At 29.8% G+C, this 21,920-nt stretch overlaps 1 protein-coding gene across 3 annotated transcripts in view; it reads left to right on the forward strand.

Moving 5' to 3' along the window:
- The window catches only part of LOC136985237 (putative polypeptide N-acetylgalactosaminyltransferase 10), a 63,417-nt gene that overhangs the window by 9,639 nt on the left and 31,858 nt on the right, over positions 1-21,920 (forward strand). For 2 of the 3 annotated variants that reach the window (XM_067282474.1, XM_067282476.1), the window contains exon 2: positions 13,405-13,647. In XM_067282474.1, the coding sequence (XP_067138575.1) occupies positions 13,477-13,647 (171 nt within the window). In that variant the 5' untranslated portion in view covers positions 13,405-13,476. Of the gene's footprint in view, positions 1-3,798; positions 4,115-13,404; positions 13,648-21,920 lie in introns of those variants that run through there. The other variant, XM_067282475.1, reaches the window with a different exon arrangement.

A 21,920-nucleotide genomic window follows, 5' to 3' on the forward strand; every position in this document is an offset into this window, starting at 1 on the left:
TCGGAGTTTGTTTCGTGCAATTGTTTAAGGTTTTTTGTTAGGAAAATAAATATTTTCATACTTCACGCTTCGACTCTTCTTCGCTGTTTTGCTATTCGTTCGTTTTAAACTTACCTTATATATATATTTTAATTCTGTTTCTTACGACTTATTCGAGAAGAACGTCTTCAAACCTTTTATCTTAATCAGATAAACGAAGTTGTCCGTTCGGCCGGTCCTAACCTAAACCAAGTTTATTCGAAAATCATATTAAATCGGGTTTTTGCTTTCGTATCGGATAAAACTAATTTCTTGTTTGTTCCAAAGCACGGTTTTTTTGGCTGTCGATGGCACACGTTACCGCAGAGCGGACTGTTAATAAAATTTTCCTGACGAACTGTGCACTTCATCAGGAAATTTCGACGAAAAAATAGGTTTTGAATTATGTATTTTATTTATCCCGCTATATAACAAGAATATTTAACAGATAATATCTTCTTTTGATTTTGATAAATTGCTGGTTTCCCGAGCATAATTTAATATTGGGAATTCTTATTTTCTCTCCTGTGTTTTTTTTTTATTTTTTATTTTAATTTTCCGCGGGGTTTTGCTGTTGAATCATTTATTTCGAACTTAATCATCGAAGAAAACAGAGGAGGAAATTTCTCTTCCAAATCTTCAGGTTAATCTTCCGAAGTAATATTTGAAATTTCTGGTCACTAAATCATTTCAAAGGATTTTGTTGAGATCTTTAAACGAAACAATTTTCTTTCGGCTTCTGCATTTTTCATCTTATTCTTTTTATCAAATTGTAATTTCAAAAATTGCGTTTTTTTAAAAAAAGAAAAACTCTATTTGTTATTTTTATACGGAGACACAATGATAATTAATTTGGTGAAGGAGTGCCATAATTTAAGAAAAGCTGAGATATTTTTGAATTAAATCGGGAAGAAATTATTATTATTTGATAGTAAGCCATTATTTTAAGGAGATTTTTCAAATTTTAAATAAGTTCTGCTCGAAATATTCTCGGAATATTTTTTCCAGAACATGGGAAAATTGCGAGGGGTTCAAATTTGCAAAGTTTTCCAAGTTTACGAGTAAAGAATAAAGTACGATTCGTCTATAAACTGGCAAGGTATCACCAGAGAATTATTGAAGAGATCTTTGCATGCAATGCTCTTAAAAGGACTAGCTATCGTTAAAAGGCATTTTCTAGGCTCTGGTTGCTTCTTAAGCATCCCATCAAATGCAGAGCGAAATAGGAAATAGGCTGCTGTTACTTTCATCTCTCCATTTCCTAACTGATGATATGCTATTTGTAGAAGCACAAGTTCCTCCTCGGGGATCATCTAACGCCACGCAATTAATGACTCTTCGCCTCCCCTCGTAATACACTGACATATTTATTTCAAAAGCTGAAATATTTATTAAATAAGCTCGAGTCGTAGCCAACTGCAAGCTTCTAACAACCAATTATCTTGATGAGTATTTGCTTCCTGAGGCTGCTTAAAATTTCACGAAAGCCCGATGTAAAATTAAACATTTACCTGTAATCGAACTAACGAACATTCTTCTGTAAAGACGAGCACAATGGTGATTAATTTCTTCTTTCGCTAACGAAATCTGATAAATAAATGCACGTAAAAATCTATGGGATTGTTAATTTATCTCGTTGGAGAATCGTTGGTGCCACTCTATAATAAATGCGATCGGCAGTTAAAGCTGTGTGAGTATTTGCAGAGTTCAATGACTGTTTCGATTCGGTATCGACGTTTGATCACACGGTATATGTTAACTTGTACCTTATGTGAGTGAAAAATGTAGAAAACTCTGAAATTCTTTCAGTTTTTTTCCACTAAAAATAGTCGCGCCAACGAGAATTGAATGTGATATTTGCTTAGTTAATGACCGAAAGTCGGTTTTTTGGATACGAATTTGTAAAAAATCATTCACTCTGCGTATGAATTAAAAGCGGTTTCTGTTGTCACGGTGATGTACAGTACGGTTAGAATGGATATTTATGCTTATTTTCCAGACATTTATTTTCGTACGTTCACTCGAATAATAAATAGTTGAAGTAAGAGATATTTTATGATATCTAACAGCTCTTCCTTACATTTTAACAATGGGAAATTCCGGCATTAAAAATCTTCAAAATTTCGTAAATTATTTAAATTTTTCCGTTAAAATATTAGAAAATTTCATTGTAATTAATACTAAGATAATGGCGCGGAAAATTCCTAAAATATTAAATCTCTTAAACGATAATATTTGAAAAATTCGTATTAGAAACGATGGTTTTACGGTGGAAACAATTCAAACGATTTCTGATTCAGTCAGTATTTATAGGCGTTATTTTTATAAAAATATCAGCTTTTTCTTATGGAAAAATTTCGAATTGTCGATATTCTTTTTTCTTTGTTTTTAGTTTTGCGAGTGGAAAGAGAAACGACACGTCGAGACGACTAAGTTTTGCCTTTTTATTTATATATTCCGATATTCGCGAAGAAGCTATTTATGTTTATTCACCGGTTGCAAATCAATATGTTTTACAGTTTCTCTTCTAACCTTTCTACTCTGTTATTACCCATTCTGACATTTAAAACTTATTTTTTAAAATATTGCAAAATATACTAAAATGTCTCTATCCTCGTTTTATTTATTTAAAGTCTTTAGTGAATTTGTTCCTGCGATTTTCACAAATGTTATTCAAAGTGTGTTTATAACCGTTGTAACCCATTCGTATGCAAACATTGCGGACAAACATTTACAATCTCTTTGTTTCGATATTATTCCGATCAATAAACGGATGAATTTTCTATCGAGTCGTGTCGATTCCATTCTTATTTACAGTTAATTTAATTGTTTTTATAGCAACAATTTACGCTCGATAATTACTGAATTTTTATCATTTTTTTCTTCTTTTAAATAATAATATATATATAAAGAATGAACCGCCAGTTTATAAATTAAGCCCGGAGTTTAGACTGTTTCCTTTTCATGTCGACGACAATTATCGGAACCTATTCTTTAGGCTATTAGTTATGACTCCTCCCAGGCAATTTTTAATGTTTATGAAACTCCCTACGTCTGCAGGTGTATAATTTTTTTCTTTCTTCTTCGATCAATCTTACGCCAGAATGAAAGAATTACTCGGAGATACAACTCTACGTTTACAAATAAAATATTTCTTTTTTCCGTTTTTATGATTAAAATAATGTGGCAGGATGTATTGTCTGTTTTAGGAGCGGTAGGAAAGAGAGAAAGGAAGAAAAAAATAAAAATAAAAAAGAACTCGAACATGTGCAATCTTAATGCCGCAGCTTCGTTCTCAAAGATTAATGCGTTGTTTTTATTTTTGTATTTCGAAATAAATTTCAGAAAAAATTAATATTTTATAAGTTAAATAGAAAAAAGAAAACAAAATGTAATCTCTTATTTCACTATTTTCATCAGTTAATTTATATTTCACGTTTAAATAATTTATCTAACAGAAATTTCAGTGCGATATTTCTGGATTCTCTCTGCACGTTCTAAATATGGAACCTTTGCTCTAATGGTTTTTAATGCCTAATTATAGTTTTAGTACCTAAAGTGATGTAATTATTTCAGATACTTTAATTATAGGAGGTTTTTTTTGGCATTACCAGAAAAACTATTAGTCTAAAACGTGTCAAACGCGTATACCTTATCGTGCCATTTTTATAATTCTGTTGAAAATATATTTGTCTAACAGATTTTTATCGGAATAGAGCAAATATACAAACAGAATCGTCTGGAATAACGCATTTTTTGGCAGGTAAACCTCGAAAAAGAAAACAGAATTTCCACACTCCCGATTTCAAACAAGTTCAGTTTGTTCTGTTCTTTGGTTTCGAATTTAGTTTGACTTTCAGCATTTTCTTTTCACCTTGGACCGATCATTAGTCTTATCCTCAATCTTCCTAGTCTAGTCCGTTATCTTCTCTTTTATCTTCCTCGATTGTTGTCAATTTTCGGTTTTAGTTTCTGCAACGGTCGTCCATTTCTCGAATTGGTCGTCCATTTCGATGGAACAGAAAAAGCAAATACCAGACAGATGCAACCTTTCTTATTCTCTTAACAAAAACGGCACTTATTAAATAGAATTAAGGTAAGTATCTACACTTTGTTTAGAAACCGTAGTTACTTATAAACCCCTCTTATACAGCGTATATAATATGTAAATAGTAATTTTTATAGTCGTATATATCGAGAAAATAATAAATTTTTATCGATGTTTATATTTAAAAACTCGAAAATTCGAACGGAATTAATATTTAAATAGAAATTGAATGAAACTCTTTAAAAGAATTAGTTAAATTTTGATTAATGAAGCACTTTAATAAAATTAATTAAAAATTTTACGATTCTTAATTGAATTTAGTTTTACATCACATAACAAAGCTCTTAAAAAGCCATTTTATTATTAAAATAATGATTTTTCCAACACATTTTGCTTTGAAACTTCAAAAATAAGAAAAATTTCCCGATTTGATTTACATTAATACAGTCAAACCTGTCACGACGGCCATCGAATTACAAATACAGTCAAACCTGTCACGACGGCCATCGAATTACAAATACAGTCAAACCTGTGAACGACGGCCATCGAATGTAACAAAAAATGGCGTAGTTTGGAGGATACATTTTTAAAAAATTCCCGAAAAAAAAATGGCCGCCATTATTGGGGAATCCACTGTATAAAGTTTTAAATAAAATTTAAATCAGTTCATTTTAATTAAGATATCACTTACAAAATTTGATATGCATGTTTATTAATTATAATAATGTAAGGTTATACCTTTATGTATTACTTTTAATATAATGAATATTACTACATTTCATACTCTTCAGATTAATTTACTTTATTTTAGAATATATAAAATAGCTGAAGGAATTTCACAAAAGATTAATTTCAGAAATGTCTACAATGCAATTGAATAAATTGTGTATGTAGTAAGAAGGATGTATTTTGAAATGATTAAAGAATTGATTCCTCTGGTTATCGATTACACGAATACTTTTTTTTTTTTATTTTATTAAAACTTGTAGAGTCGAGTTTCAGGAGAACGTTTCTATCTGAATAAACCCTCGTACATTCTTACAATCTCGAGATATATTTTGAAAACACCGTGTAACACAGTATACAGTGTAAGTACAGTATAGGAGGGAGACTATTGCTACTAGAGAAGAAGAGAAGCAAATTAGAAAATAGTCAAAGATCATTTATTATGCGTTGGTAGGTATTATACTGACTTACACATTGATCGAAAGGCCAATTGCTAGGATATTGCTCCGATGGGATCCTAGATCGATTCTTTTTTTATCCCCATTTTTCTATCTCACGGGTTGATACCGCTGAAGAGACAAAGCTACGGTTTGATCGGCTTATTCTTCGAGAGAAGCTCTTCGCCCGCATTTAAACCTCAGAATGGGTGATAACTACCGCGTGCCTTTAATGCACCATAAAACCCCGGGTTAACAACTAATCATTGGCACCTGAGCCTTAGACGATACATCTGAACCGGCGATCAGTAAAAATCTCGGAAACTACAAGCTTTCTGATTGGAGAGATTCGAGATCTTTCGTCGAATCATCGAAAATCTTTCTAGCCACGTCGATATCGACCGTATCGGTGATGTCAAAAAAATTATAAAGTTACGCTTTTACATTTTGCTTTCTGTAATTCACTTCACTCCATTTAGACCCGGCATGTAGCGTTGTTTTAATTAGATTCTTTCGAAGAAGCTTTATGAATAAAATTTGTAATGACAAATTCTATTTACTTCCACGTTAGAAGTTTAAATAGATGCAAAACAGCGGTGTTAGAGCTTCAGATTACAGAGGTTAATTAAGTCAGATAGAAAAGTAGATTTCACGCATTATCCTTTTAACGCCGTTAATCCGTCCAGAAAGAAGTCTTTCCATTCAGACGAACAACTGACTTTATCTATCAGTAATCGATTGTTGGATGTTACCTATCGCGTGATCCCGGATCTTCCAGATAAATGTGATGTTTATCCCACCAACGATACGATACGTCCAAGAAAGATGCCAGTGATCTTCACAGCTAGTTACTTACTCACCTTTGATAATTAATTTACCTTACCCTTAACACGAAAATCGCTTAATAATCGATAGGTAATTAAAATTCGGTTTAATGTATATCAATTTCCTTCAAATAAATCAATTTATTGGCCCGTTATTCGTATTTATAAAAGTGTATAGAATACATTTCCCAGAATACGGATAGAAAAACAATACTCTGGTACAACATTTTAATAACGTAGGAAATGAATAAATTATAAAATTATAAAATTCGCAGAGGAGAATTAATTTTACTTGTTTAGCTGTTGTGAGGGTTATGCAAGCTGTTGAAGCTTAGCTAATCCTCTCAAGAGGCATTTTCATCAATAAGAAAAGTGTTGTGGAAACTAGAAAATTTGAGAACTTGTATTAATGCAAGATTTGAATTCCCACGACTGAAAGATCTGGTTTCAATCAGTGGAGGGGTTTTTTTTAAAGTTCTGTCGGAGCATAACAGAGTTGATGGACTGTATGTGTTACATATCGATTTTTCAAATGTAAAATTCGCTCTCATAAAATATTTTCAGTCTGGATATAGTAGATTACATTAGAAAGCAGTTTTTAAGAGAAAGATGATTAAATGCACATATGCGTGGACAAATTTAATAAATCTGGTTATATGCTCGGTAAACCGATAAATACAATTAACGAATGTCCATAAATTACGTAAAGAGAATAGAATTCGGCACATCCTACACCTGTTTACTAAGGCTCTGTGAGATTTCTCGGTAAGGTCAGAAATACATCAATAAAAGTTAATTAAATATAGAGAAGAATGAAAGAGGAAACACGCGTAGTATATTTAACAACGCCATTCGACTATAAATATAAAATTATCCAGTCAAAACCTATTAAATAAGATGGCGGATATCCACCGAGACATTTCTCTTATCTTTGAAAGCGATATCTATTGATTGTTCATTGACTGACGAAATTCATCGTCGAATGATAAAATGGGTTGCATAGATTGCACGGCCATTAAGTGTAAATGCCTTTAAACCGTAGGAAAGATGAGTTGGAATTTTACCTTTCGTTTTTTTAAACTTAACTAATTAATTAACAAAGAATTGTTATTTAAAAATGAAATGGAAATAGTGCGATTAAACCTCGTCCTCACGTTTTTCTTATTTTGAATATATATATATATATATATATATATATTGTTTATCTAAAGGAATTTTGATAAAATATGAGTGAAGCCATCTTTTCCAACGATGGAAGGATGTCTCCGAAGGAATTGTAATGCCGTCGTATATCGGCGACAGGAATTTATAAATGCTTCTTTTTTCATAGAATATCTGAAACTGTCAAATATACTTAAAAACTTATAAGAATTTAAATTTTATAATTCACATTTTTCTTGGTTTACTTCCTTATTTGCATGGCGTGTTTCCATTAAAAAATAATTGAGCTGATAAATTTTTTTAATATTTCAAAAATGTTTTCTACCGAAAATAAAATAAATAAATCTATATTATTCGTTCTTCAAAATATTTAATTAAGCCTGTTTATTAATATATTTTACCTTAGAAAAATAAACAACTCATCTACCACTCATCTACCACTGACTTTATCAATTTTAATCGAAACTGCTTCGGGCTATTTATTAAATATATTAGTTCCGACTTGTGTTTTTATAATATCTGCCTAAACTTAGACTATAAAACCAACCGGATCCATAATTCAATGATATAAGGAAACGAAGATGGATCTGGAGTCGGGATGACAAATTAATCAACTTCTACTATTATTGCCTCTACCGTGATTAATCGTGAGTACGGAATGTGTTATCTACTTGTTTAAGCACATTGTTTAAATATTTATGACGTCCGAAAACATGAGTCGAAATACCATAATTATAAAATAAGATTAAAGCTTTATTTCGTCACATTTTTTAAGGGCGAAGTATAAGTTTGTTTACTTAAAAAAAAAACAGCTTTAAGTTTTTCCTCGGCATATAAAATGCAGACTTTATAAATAATATTTGGAAAATGTAGGAGAATTTATTCTTTACAACACGGATTACCGTCATTCACTATCTAAAGACCAATGTCTCCAGTTTCTTCCTCGCTTCAGTAGCTGAAAACAGTCGGTATAGTGATAATATAGATCGGCGAAAGTCAAGAACAGTCTTAAAGGTGATTAGTCTTCTCGTCAGAAGGAAACAGAATCAGTCTCAATTTTGTGCCGAGATAGACAGGTGAAAAAATTTTATCCTTGGCGATTGGATGTCTTTTCTGGAAAAGAAGAAGAAAAAGAAAAAAAAAGAGAGAAATACTGACAGATTACTCCAGGAGAGGCTCTGGATTTTATACCCCTGTGAATACCTCTGCAATCAGAAGTTTACGATTCAAGACACGTTTTGTCAAATGCCCAACATGTGATTGGAACCGAAAAATCAATTACTCTCGATCATTGCTACCTAAAAGTTACCTATATCTTTAGCATTGTTTATGCTCTCAGAAAATGTACTAAATTAAACCAAAGGTTGTTGTCGTTTTCCGGGTAGAATTCCAACGAAAAATATCCATTAAATAATTAGCTAAAAGAAATATTTTTAAAAAATTTTAAAGTATTTTTCCTTTTATTAGTCATAAAATAAAATGTTATCTCGGTAAGAGATGTTAATAAACAAAGCTGATACTAACAAGAGATGCTATTTACCGAATTTTTGTTTCCATTCTGGACATGATCTGTTTAGATTTTAAGAAGGAAAAAACAAAAATTGCTTTTAACATTTCATATTATTTTTTATTCTTTATCTTTTGTATTATTATTTTTTTTGTATTTTTCGACGTTTGTTTCAATTGCAAACTTATTTGATTCACAAGAATATTCATACGTCGAGATAATGTCCCCCGTAACAATAAATGATGATAAATGTAGGAAAAAAAAAATAGCACTTAGCTTTTTAAAATTTAGATAAATTTATCTTTGCGGGCTTTTCATCACTTAAATAAAATATATATATATATATATATATATATATATATTTTCTTTTTAAAATAAATTTAAATGTCCCGAAATAAATTTAAATTTTAAATATAGAAACTGTTTAAATAATTTTAAATTAATAAAATAAACGAAATTGAAAAAAATATTCTAGATTTAAATGAAAAAATAAAATAAAATAAAGTAATAATAATCGGTTTGGTAATAAAATTTAAGCGAAATTTACGCAAAAAAAGAAAAAAAAATCATTGGAACTGGTACAGAGAGAAAGGGGGAAATTAAAATTTAATTTGAAAATATGAAGCCAACCTTTGAGTATTTTAAAAAAATAAAATAGTAGCAAATTTAACTATTTAAAATTTTCTATATATTATATTAAAGTGGAAGATGAAAGTAAAAATAAGAATGAAATTTCTATCTTGATGGTGACCATCAAGATAGAAATTTCAGTTTATTTAATATTATTTATTTATTTTATTCTTTCAAATGAGACAAAGTGGCTTTTATTTATTTACTGTAATATAATATTTATTAAGTTTAGTTATATTTATTTATTTATACATTAGTAACTATACTTCTTATAGTGACGATTTCATATAAAATTGTTAAAATATAAGGAGTGAATGTAACGTTTTTTTAATCTTCCATTAAAAAAAATACATCGTAAAACAGCTTTATAAAATAAATAAATTTAAAACAATCGATCTTAAATGTAAAATATAATTTAATCTCGGTTGAAAGTTATGTAATTAATTTTCAAAGATGTTTTTAAATATATATTTTACACATATTTTATTTTTCTTTGTATTTATTATAAAAACTTCCAAAAGAGTAGAGATAAGAATTATTTCTTTCAAAAGTGCTTATTAATATATAAACGAAGTAGAAAAATTACGTTATCTTAATTAATTTAACTCCCGTAAAAAAAGGTTTTTTATGTCGCCATTGTGTAAGAAAATTATTTTAAAAAATTTCTATTATTTTTAATAAATATTTATAAATTTTAAATCTCCCGTTCGCTATGCATTAAATCTTCTTCTTTACCGTTAATTTTTCTACGAAATTTAGAGATAATGTAACATAGATTTAGGCTCTTAAATTATGTATCTTTTAAAGTTTAATTATTGCTATTATTATTATTATTATTATTATTATTTTTCTACCTTTCTGTCGCGATCTTGCTTAAAATAAATAAAATATATTATAAATACTATTAAAAATTTAAATTTTTTTTTAGATGAAATTCTTATTAAAACGATAAGCTTACTCGGGAATAATTTACCATTCGAGATGAATTAAATAGAATTAAAGAAAATAAAGTTAAATTCGAGTAAATGATAATTACGAGAATAAAAATTAGAGCCAATAACTATTATATTTATATTCTGTGCATTTATCAATTTTGTTAACAAATGGAAAGTTGTAAGAGCCGTGTTCTTCCAATCATTAGGGCAATAGAGTTTGTCCTCAATACGAAAATTTCCAATACACGTTAAGTAAATCGGACGAAAGATAAATATAGCAATTATCATCCAATTACTTTAATGTCTTGGCTAAGAGGAATTTTAACTAACAATCCTAATAACGTGTATTTTTAAATAAAATAATAATAATAAAAAACAAATAAATACATTTCTGATGCCTTTAAGATTAGGTTAGATGATTTTATAAATGGAACATTTCATGAGGTTGTTTGAATTTATTTTTTTTTTTTTTGGTAACTTTTTTAAGTAAAATATGATGGAAATTCGAAATTTTATTTAATAGTTTCCTCGAGTCTTAAAACGAGTGTAAAATGTCCTAACCATTATTTCGTTCCGGTAGAGTTTTAAATAAAAGTGCATTGACCAGAATTACTATTAAATATATGTGAATGACGCGATTTTACTCGCTTTTCTTCCACCAAATTTGGTCAAAACTCAATTTCTATACAAAGTTGCACCTTGGAGGAGTTTTTTTTTTTATTTTTTCTTGGCAATTTTTTAAATTACGACCATTTCAATTTCTAAAAAATCATATAAAAAAATCTAGTCTGGGTTTAATGCCGTATAAAAGATTTGGAAAATTCACTCTCTCGGTCTATCGTCAATTACGAGAATCATCAAGTAAAATTTATATTTATTTAAATAACTCGCAATATATATATATATATATATATTTTTTAAAAATACTAAAATAATTAATTTAATAAACGACCCCGTTATTAACTAATCGGATATTTACTGAATTTTGCTCCAGTCGAAGATATTTTTAATCTCATAAATAACATTTTTCTCTTCTCTAAGGAAAAAGGAGAGAGAAAAAGTAGAGAAAGTATCTTCTAGAAAAGAAATAAAGGCGATGTTTTGTATTTACTTACACAGATGTGAGATACTCCTACGTATAAATATTAATACAAATCAAGATAGAAGCGATCTCAACAAGAAAATATGTTGCTATCTCCGTGACAATATTGCTTACCGGAAAACAATCAAATGCAAACACGACTTTTGCTGCTAGAATTCGTTAAGAGATCAATTTCTTATTCCATTATAGAATTTTTCTAGCGTCAATTTTATCGCAAGGATATTGTCTAACTGTATAAACAAATTGGGCTTACGATATTTACAGAATATTTTTCCGATCGATATTCACGGTTTGATTTCCCAATTGAATATTTCTTTTATCAGAATTTATATATATATATATATTCCTTATATAAATATTAAGTTAACTAGTTCTGGTGTAAAAATAATTCCAACGATAAACTATCATTTTACAAGATAATTCCTTACCTACTATAAAATCCCATTCGAGATTCATTAGAAGCCATTACATAACGGAGTTTAAATGATAAACTGCAAACAGAAAAACAGATAAGAGCCGAAATTACTCTCTTACGATTTACAAGAGTCGTAATTTAGATTTTACTAGCTTCTGACCTGTGTTGTTACTAACTGATATTTATCATTTGTGCTCGGTTTTTTAACCTGAATGCACTCTTTATATACGATACTTGTTAGTTCTCTTCGTATTCTTTTGAGATGCGGCAGCTGTAAGGGGAAAATAATTCCAAAGTAAAATATTTGGTTCCATTTTATTTATCAAATAATTAAAATTTAAAATAGGCGGACGAGGAATATCAATATTTATCTTTCTTTTTATATTTTTACATTAAACTCGTATTGTACTGAAAGGTTACTTTTCTTTTTTTTAAATTACTCTATCCGAGTTTGTCGATAATTAAATATTCTACGAAGATTTAATTTTCGTATTATTTATTTTATTTTACCTCTCGATAAATATATTTTAAATGGGTTTGTTTTAAAATAAAGATGCAAAACTTTAAATAAATAAATAAAAATCATTATTTAATTATCTTGATTAATTCTAATTTGTATTAAAGTGTATATTTGATTCGAAATATTTTATTTAATTTAGTTCTGTAAAAATTTAGTTAAAATAGCTAAATGGATTATTTACTGCGAATTGTGTTTTAGCCAGCGGCAACAAGTCGACTCCAAAGACTATAATTTTAAAATTTGGAATTATGTTAATTAGAAATTGAACCAATGTCTAATTAACTTGCTATTATACGATTAAAATTTTATACGGTTTTATTTTATAAAACATTTAAAATTAAAAATATATATATATATATACAAGTTAGCGGCTATTTAAACACGGCTCTAATAAACCATTAAATTTCAATAATTCATTTTTACGAAGAGATTTTTTAGAATTTATTATGATTCAATAAAAATTTTAACATCACTCGTCTAATCTCATGGTTAACGAAAGTATTTAAAAGCTAGTTTAGCCAGGAAAAAAAAAAGTCTTTAAAAGGGGGAACCGTATCACTGGAAGTTAAACTCAGAAATCTTGTTCATCTTCGTCCTTTCTCCGAAAGGATTTTAACAGAGAATATTTTCGTTTCATTGATGATCCTCCTATTCATGGAAAGATAAGATTTTGTCATTAAGTCCTTTATTATCTAGCAATTACAGTAATTGCTACAGCGTTGGCTTATATACAGCAATGTAATGACTTTTTCACGGTCTCTGTGCTGTCTCTCATCAAAGACATGCGGTTGCCGAAATAGCTTATCTAAGCCGATGTTAGAGAGGAATTCTCATCTAATGGGCGAATGAATATCGTTTGGGAACAATTGACACGTTTTCTACTCCTTTCGGATTAAAATATTGCCTCCTTTGATCCGAAAGGCCGCACGCTATCCGCTCTCCTCTTCGTCTTAATTATTTAATCATGCAGCAATCTGTGCCCCATTGATCGATGCAACTAAAAAATTATCCTCCTGTTTATCTTTTTATAGCTTGATTTATTAAGATTGTTTTTTTTTTTCCTCTCCTTCTTTTCTTGCAGAAATCGGAGCGAATATAAATATGAAGACGCATAGCCTCTAGCACCGTATCGGAAGGTGGTGCTTTTGGCGCCATGCTACGAAGAAATAGTAAAAGACTGATGAAATATATCAGTACAGGATTGGTGGCTGTACTGTGCGTAGCTATTCTGTTAAAGATGACATACACGGCACATCATCCGTTGAACGCCAGGGATGTTGCAGATATGTTGCCTCAAGCCTTCAAGGCACTGAGAGCTACCAAGGTAAGTTTACCATTGAGGTAATAATGACAGTGAATGTTTGTTGATAGTGTTATTGCCTACGGCGACTAACTGTACTGCTCGATGTCATTGTCGGTGGTCGATATAGTCTATATGAGTGAGAGTTTTCTTAATGGCTTTCTTCTATATATCAATCTACTCGCTTACTGTCCTGCATACTTATCTAACGGGTAAATACGGATTAATTAAAGTTTGCATTTACTTATTACTTGTCTAAAGGTTCATTCATTTGGCATTTTTAACGTAAAAAAAAGGAAAACGATTTACGCTAAGATTATGCTAGTTATTTTATATGCTTTATTCTTATTCGGTATCAATCATTTTTAAAATTGCGGTGGAAGGGAGTAAGATACAGCTATCGTGTTTCGATCATCTTTTTGTTTTTATCTCTGGAGAATTGTTCGTCTTGTCATTGGAGTGAATTTCACGTCAAGAAATGTGATAGTTTATTATTAAAACTAAAATATCTTTACTGATAAAGATATATCTACGTTGTCAAACACTCAAAATTTGTTTTGATTAAAATCGTTCGGTTTAAAACGGGCGCCTGTAAATTGCGAATTTCCACTCAACGACGTTGTTTAGAGCGGAAGATATCATTACAGGGGCTCTCCATTCATTACTGAAGCGTTAATTAAATCATTAATAAAAATATAAATTCGCTAAAAACTTTATCGTTTATTATTTAATTGAATAACTGATAAAATAAATATATTCTGTTAATTTAAATTGCATATTAAAATATCATATTAATGATATTTCTGAAACGTGATAGAGATGATATATTAATAAACAATTATCTTTTTTTTTTGAGGTTTCTTTTTTCCTATTCTTTCGAAAGCCAGTGAACACGTCAATTAACGAAACAAACCATTAAGTACCGTTTCTTTTTTTAAATTTCCTACATTAATATGTATTATTCATGAGAATACAATGGGTTTCTTTGATTTGACTCCGCTTCAAAAACTTAGATGCTGACTGCAGATAAAATCAGATAAGCTCCTTTTTTTGGATTATGAAGTAATATTATTTCCAAGGGAATTTCTGTCGCGCAATTAGAGAAATTGGTTTGTGTAACGGGATGTAGAGATATTTTAATGACAGATGAAATATTAGTCTGTAAATTACTGTCGAGAGAGCATTGGGATGCGTGAATCAAATTGATTAACATTCCTGTAAAGATATTAATAATGATGCCTATAGGGATACTTTCGGTGGAAATGGAAAAACAATAAAATAGAATTGCTTTCAAAGAAAGAAATCGTGCCATATTAACGCAAATATTATGCAAATTTTATGTTTAAAATATACACTGGGATTTTTAATAATGTCTATCAAAGAAAAAAAATAGCGTTATCGTCATCTAAATCTTCCAGGGTAAAAGATAAAGTCGAAGAATGTTTTGGTGGATAACATTATGAGTTTCGTCATTAAATGCCCGTTGCAGAAGGTTTCATGTTAATAATACAACTGTTTCATTCCAGGCTGCATAATAGTTTCGCCGAGTCAAGAATGCACATTAAGTCAATCTGTCCGATGGAAACTAGAAGACTGGTAAACATCTGCTGCAAACCAACATACCAACATCAGTAATAACTTCTAAAGCAAGTTGTGAAAAACAAACGAAAACTTTATGAAACTAGAGAGAAAAATAGCAAAAGTAAAAATGTATAGAATAGGTCGAGCGTTCACAATTGAAGAGAGGAGATATACGATGGAACATTTCTCTTTCTTTCGGTTTTTTTTTCTTTTTTGGGGAGGAGGTTTTTTAAGGAAAATAAAAGAAGGCTGTCGATGTTCAGAAGCGAAAATCTTCTGCTTAGTTTCACCGATCGGAGATCGATTCGTTCAAAGAAACGGTTTCTCTGTTTCCACAAAGATTAATATTAATTTAATTATAAAAAATTCTGGGAAACAGTTCGAAAGAATAGGGCCTGCCGTCATTTTTATAAAAGCGACCTTCATTCTATTAAGAAAAGTTGCACAAGCAAAATAATGAACCGTAAAACAATTCAAACAAAGAAAAGATAAAAACGGATTTCAAACTATTTCTAATGATTCTTCTCGATGTTTTTTCTTTCTTTCTTTTTTTAAATTGAAAGACAAACGTTATCATTTAAACAGAAGAGATTTCCGTTTACAGTAGATTGAATTTAAAGTTAAAAGCATATAAAATTCGTTTTAAAATTTATTTATTAATTGTATCGAATTATATATTTTTCAATTTAAATAATTATTTTATTTATCTACGAGAAAAAGATGTAAAATAAAATTAACATTATATAATAATGACGATATTAGTGGTTCGATGTATAGGAATCGAGATACGAGGTAAATGTGTTTGTAGTTTCCGTTTATCTGATTGGTTGATGGAAAATCTTTAATGTTTCATCTTCGTAGAAAGTGCCGTTAGCCAATCAGATTATCGCAAATGGATTTATGTGTAGGCTTGTATCTCGGTTCTTACGACTCGGATGATCGTGTCGATGGGTGTCATTTATGCTGGGGATTTTTTTCGTCCTCTTTTACCTCTTCTTCCGCCTTTTCCACTGCCTACTTATTCATCTCGCGTAGTCTCTCGAACCCATGTGAATGACTAATTATAAATATAATTATTCATCTCGGTATTTTACAGTCTAAACGAGACGATTCGACATGTTCTATGTTGAATTTTCAAGTACTCTTTGTCTCTTCAATGCTTTTCGCAGCACACTTCATCTGTAGGATTTCAAAGGGAAGTTGTTAAGTGTAGTCGGTTGCTCGAGAACAATGCTACTTTCCCTTTCCGAGTCTGATTACATTTTGATGAACAACGTATTCAAAATATTAACAATATAAAATGGAAGATATGGAGATTTTAATTTAACGAGTTTGTAAGGCCTTATTCTATTGGTAGAAATAACATTATTAGCAAAATGAGAAAGTTATTATTGAGATAAGGTGTAGTTTAAGTGCGTCCTATCGTAAAGTGGTGGGTTCCGTTTTGAGGAATCAAAATCTCTAACGAATTAAACGGGAGTTAACGGTAACGAAGGGTGTACTGTACATCCCGGCGGTATATTGGCCAGTATCAATCTACAAGAAAAAAGAAGGGCTTGGACATCTGTCAGAAGAGGTGTGACCTATTGTCCGCTTCGTCTAACATCGGACGAGGAAATGAGATTTATGGGTGAGATAGGTCTAACCGGAAGGCTGCGTTTGGGCCGTGATAATAACTTTATTATCGATCAGCCAGCTGCACAACACCTCAGTCTGGCACGTAATCTGTGGCCAGACGAAAAGACTCATAAAACTAGCTACGGATCTCTGGTCTGAAGATTGGATCACCGCCATTTAAAGTTTCCTTCTTCTTCTTCTTCTTTTTTTTATTTTTCTTTTTCTCTTACCCCTTGTACTTGCTTAACTGGCTGAAAAACCATCCCGTTACTTTCAACCATGACGTGTTTGGCAAGTCTGCTTAACGCCCGATATGCTTTCCTTTATGTTTTAACGTCACTCAACGCTTACGAAAGATCGATTAATAAATAAAGACCAGCGTGCGAAACTCGATAAGTTGCGAAATATTTTAAACGAATTTCCACTTGTAAAACCATGGGAAATTCTCGGAAGAAATAGATAAAAGCCCAAGAAAAGAGGAGTTTACAGAGAAGTAAGAAATGAAATGCTTTATTGACACCATAGAACCATCGAACAAGTCCGTCATGGCCAATACAAACCGTTAAGGGCACCTAAATATAATACGAAGTAACGATCGGGCAAGAATACGTTGTGGTGATGACCTTAATGTCTTCTTTAGGCAGTGGTAGGTTGCCCTGGTAACAGCGAATCTTTGTAGTTATCTGACGAAAAATATGTTATTTTTCTGTAAGAATGCCCGAAGTGTTACTCTACTGAATTATATTTGTGCCGTTGTGAGAGATGTTCCGACTGTGGCATATCACATTACAGTAGTTTCTCTTCTAAACTTTATTTTAAACATAAAGATAGGAAGAAAAGGGGGCGATGATTACGATTTTTATATCTGCAACGGTCGTCCACCTTCCGCAAAAGTACTTATAATTAATGATGGCCGTTCGCATAATTATTATATTTATAACAAATAATCTTTATTTCTGTCTCGGTAATTGATGCTAAATGTAAATGATAAGAATAATGATAATTAGAAGTTATATTTGGGAGTTTCTCTTTTGCTTGTTTTAAACGAAAACTCGTTTAGTTGTTAGTAATGTATCTATACATTTTTCTCTTTTCATTAATTCCGAGTTTTAAGTATTAATTTTTCATTTAAGGAAACGATCCTGAGTAATTACTTTTCTCGTTTCTTTGCATTTTAGATAAATTTTACAAAATTTCGAATAAATTCATTTAATATCTCATTTTTTGGACATAATTTTGCGGATTTATCGACCCTTTTCTAATAAGAAAAAATTAATTTATCGTCGTTTCTGTATAGAATTACGCATATACTTTTATAGCTAATATACGATATATAAATAAAGTCAAACTTCGATATAGCGTTCTCCTAAATAGTGCAACCCTCTTGAATATTAAACAGAGACATCTTCAGTTTCTACAAATTGCCAAATTTACTATTTTGCACTGCAAATTGTATGTTTTTTTACCGTGAAATTAAGCGAACTTTCATATTTAAACTCGTGTAGGACTTATTATTATTATTCGTGATATGCCTACTTCGATTTAGCGCTGGATTTAGTGTAAATTTCAGAGGCGATAAATCGAGGTTACAAAATTTTCTTGTAATAATAAAAAAAAGAAACTATAAAATAATTTTATTAATTTATAAATATCAAGAGAACATTTTATACTTTTTAATTACATCATTGAAATATTTTTAAGTGAATTGACTTAATTCAAAATTGGCACATAAAAAGGCACGAAGCAAAGTGGAGATGGATAGAATTTTACAATTGCGAACAGACTGTTATGTTTAAATTTTACAAAGAGGATATTATTTTTATTTCCAAACATAAAATTGCTAGCCCAATTGGCAAGGGAGCCTTGAATGGACGGTCAGAACTTTTCTAGAAATCACTATCTAAATCGATCCGAGTAGATTTTATTGTAACAAAAGAGCATTGTTTATAGCAAGTCGCCGAATCTCTACGCATCAGAGAGACTTCTTAACGTTATTTCTTACATAAATATAGAGATATGAATATTTTTCTAGACGTTGCTCTACGTGCTCGTTTTATAAACTCACGTCTTATATGAGAAAATAGCAATTTTAATAATAAGTAATTTTACTTACCTGACTGTTATATATATAACAGAGCAAAATCGGTCAAAAACTGACCCCAAGCTTTTTACATTTTTTTTATATTTTTAAACGTCGAGAATTGTAAATAAAGACGTATGAATGTAGGTGTTTGTGGGGAGGCAAGATTTTGTTCACTCACTTTGAAGCTTAATAACTCTTGTGCCTTTTGAGGAAATTTTCTGAAATTTTGCAGGAAGGTTTGTGTATAAGGGGCATTAATGCTATTAAATTTTGGTAGTTAAAAGTCGATGGGGTGGAGAGATAGACGTGGTCACACGTCGCATCTCGAGTAGGGTCGGAATTAACGAAGACATTACTCGTTATTAGCATTTACAAATTTTTATGAAACTCGTATTAAGCTTTTTATCATATTATAATAATTAATAATAGATGGCGCCATACACAATTTTAACTTTTTTGCCTGGAAAACTATGCAACTCGTCGCTAGATTTTTTTTTTTTTTTTTTTTTGTTAATTCACGATACGGAAATACAGTCATAAAAATATGAGTAATTTATAATGAATATTAACGGAATAAATTCATATTTTGCAGTTATAGATGCCGCTTAGGCGAATCGATAATAATTTAATGCCGTATCTATTGCATATGGCTAGCGAAAATGACGATAATTCTTACATTATTAAAATCTTATTTGGTTCATTCAACTGCAAATTACTCATTTATGGCATTTACTAATAACTATATTTATATAAATATAATTAAATATTATAAATAAATTGCTTATTCGTTGAATAGGTAAATTATACGGACGAAGAATCGAGGAAATTTTAATCTCATTTATTAATGTGATTCATCCGAATTCACTTCCCATGCAATAACCTTTCATTTTATTGTATTAAATTATTATTATTGCTCATGATCTTGCTAGATTATCGAATGAATTAATTCCAGTACAGCATCAGAAATCGCAATTTTATAGCCAGATGTGGAAGAGTTCATCTGAAACGTTTACGTGTCTAAAGGTTGATGTCGTATAATAAATTTCTACAGGAAATAAATAGATTACAATTTTATACGACGTTAATTAATATAAATAATTGTAGCGGGCATCCAGGCTAAAATTTCATAAATTTAAAATCATTATTTAATTAATTCTATAATTATAAAAAATAGTCTTTTTATATATGGAAAAATCTTTCATATTTTTCAGAAATGATTAAAGTTCATCTAATTTTTTTTATTTCTTTTTTCTGGTTTTATATTGGATTTGATCGACGTAATGGTAATTTACTTTCTCTTTATGTTTTTTAATTAAAACATTAAATTTTTTTAGTATAAACTGTTCTTTCTCAGAGTTTAAACTAAAAAATAAAATAATTAATATAGATATATTTTAAGTTTATAATTGGAAACGGGTTATTCGGGTCTATATATAACTTAGTAAATTAATAATTTGGGATGACAAAGATAAAATATTTAGCAAAAATAATCGTAATATGTATTATACAATGCTCGATATTAATGTCGCTATAGAATATATTCTGATCATAAAATATTTCTATCTAATATATCCCTACACTCCTCTAATTTTTCTATGTTATATCTTCAAATATAATCTTAAAACTAATAAATTTAAAACCTAGATTCTGTATTCTTTGAGATTCATTGACCTTTTCATCTCTTTCAACCAAGCAAATTAGAATAAATTGTTAAAAATATAAGGCGATAGGCTTATCTATTGCTCCTTTTATTCACTAAATAAATTTCTTGTAACATTTCATAGTACCAGCATCACTTCGTCACAAGATATTTACACCATTCTTTAGCTATAAAATATAGATGCAAGTATTTAGCATATAAAATAAACAGAAGAATATACGAGATAAATTCGTTTATTCGTTTCGCTACTATAGAATAAAAATTTAAGTCGTCTTCATAACTTGCATTAATTAGTCTCGGGACTAACTAATTGATCCGTGTATCTCGTTTTATTTAAAGATTTTAATAAACAAAATTTAAATAGTGTTACAAAATTATATTTAACTTATACTATTAATTGAATAAGAGTCTCTTCTAATGAAATTTTCAAAGATTTTAGTACTTTTTTTAATCGATTTTTATTGGTATAATCATATCTACGTATTATTCCTTCTGTTAATAATGACTTTTGTGTAAGGTTTGCTAGTCATAACTTGGGTAGAAACGAGATACCGAAGAACAGATTGTGCTTTGGTGTCTTATTTCCGACTCGGGTCGAAGTGGTTCTTTTCATATCATCCACGTGTATGCTAAGGTGAAGTAGCAAAACGATTTTGTAAACATATACTTTGAAGAACCTATCATTTCCTTTGTAAAAATTGTAGAGCGGCCACTTGAATTCTCGAATGTTTCTCCTATTTCTCTATTCCTCTTGGACGTCTCGGGGAAAAAAAAAACTGACTTTAAAGTATCTATAGATTTGGAAACTCTGTCATAGAAAAATGGTTTTGGTGTAATGAGGTTATCCTTACTCTATTCCTAAGACTTAATTCAATCTTTCCTAGATTTGAAAAGGCTTTTCACTTCTTTTCTCCAAGCTCTAGCCGGCTTTATATGAGGATTATTTCACTTTCAAGCATCAAATTTAGATTAAAACTAAATAATACTTTTTATATTCTAGTTTTTAATCGTTATCGCTTTAAGAACTTTTTATTTAATTAATTTATAGTCTTAGGTTTTATTGTAATAATAATAATCAAAAAAATTTTACTTACGGATACTTTAGAGAATGTTTCATAATATTTGATACTAGTCTTTTAAATTCCCATCTCATTTATCACTAGAAAGAGTACGAGATTGCCAGCAATAGCTGTTCATTATTTATAAGATAGCACTTTCAAAAATTGAGAAATAAAAAAACATAAGTTTAAATTAAAAGACTAGAAGTAAAATATTAGTTATAAATCAAAAGCCTGTAGTGTTTTATAATTTATTAGTTTTACGTAAGAGTTTATAAATGTCTAAGTAGCATAAGAT

The sequence above is a fragment of the Centruroides vittatus genome, unplaced genomic scaffold (genome assembly GCF_030686945.1).
Source record: "Centruroides vittatus isolate TY-2023 unplaced genomic scaffold, ASM3068694v2 contig_956, whole genome shotgun sequence".
Taxonomy (NCBI): Eukaryota; Metazoa; Arthropoda; class Arachnida; order Scorpiones; family Buthidae; genus Centruroides; species Centruroides vittatus.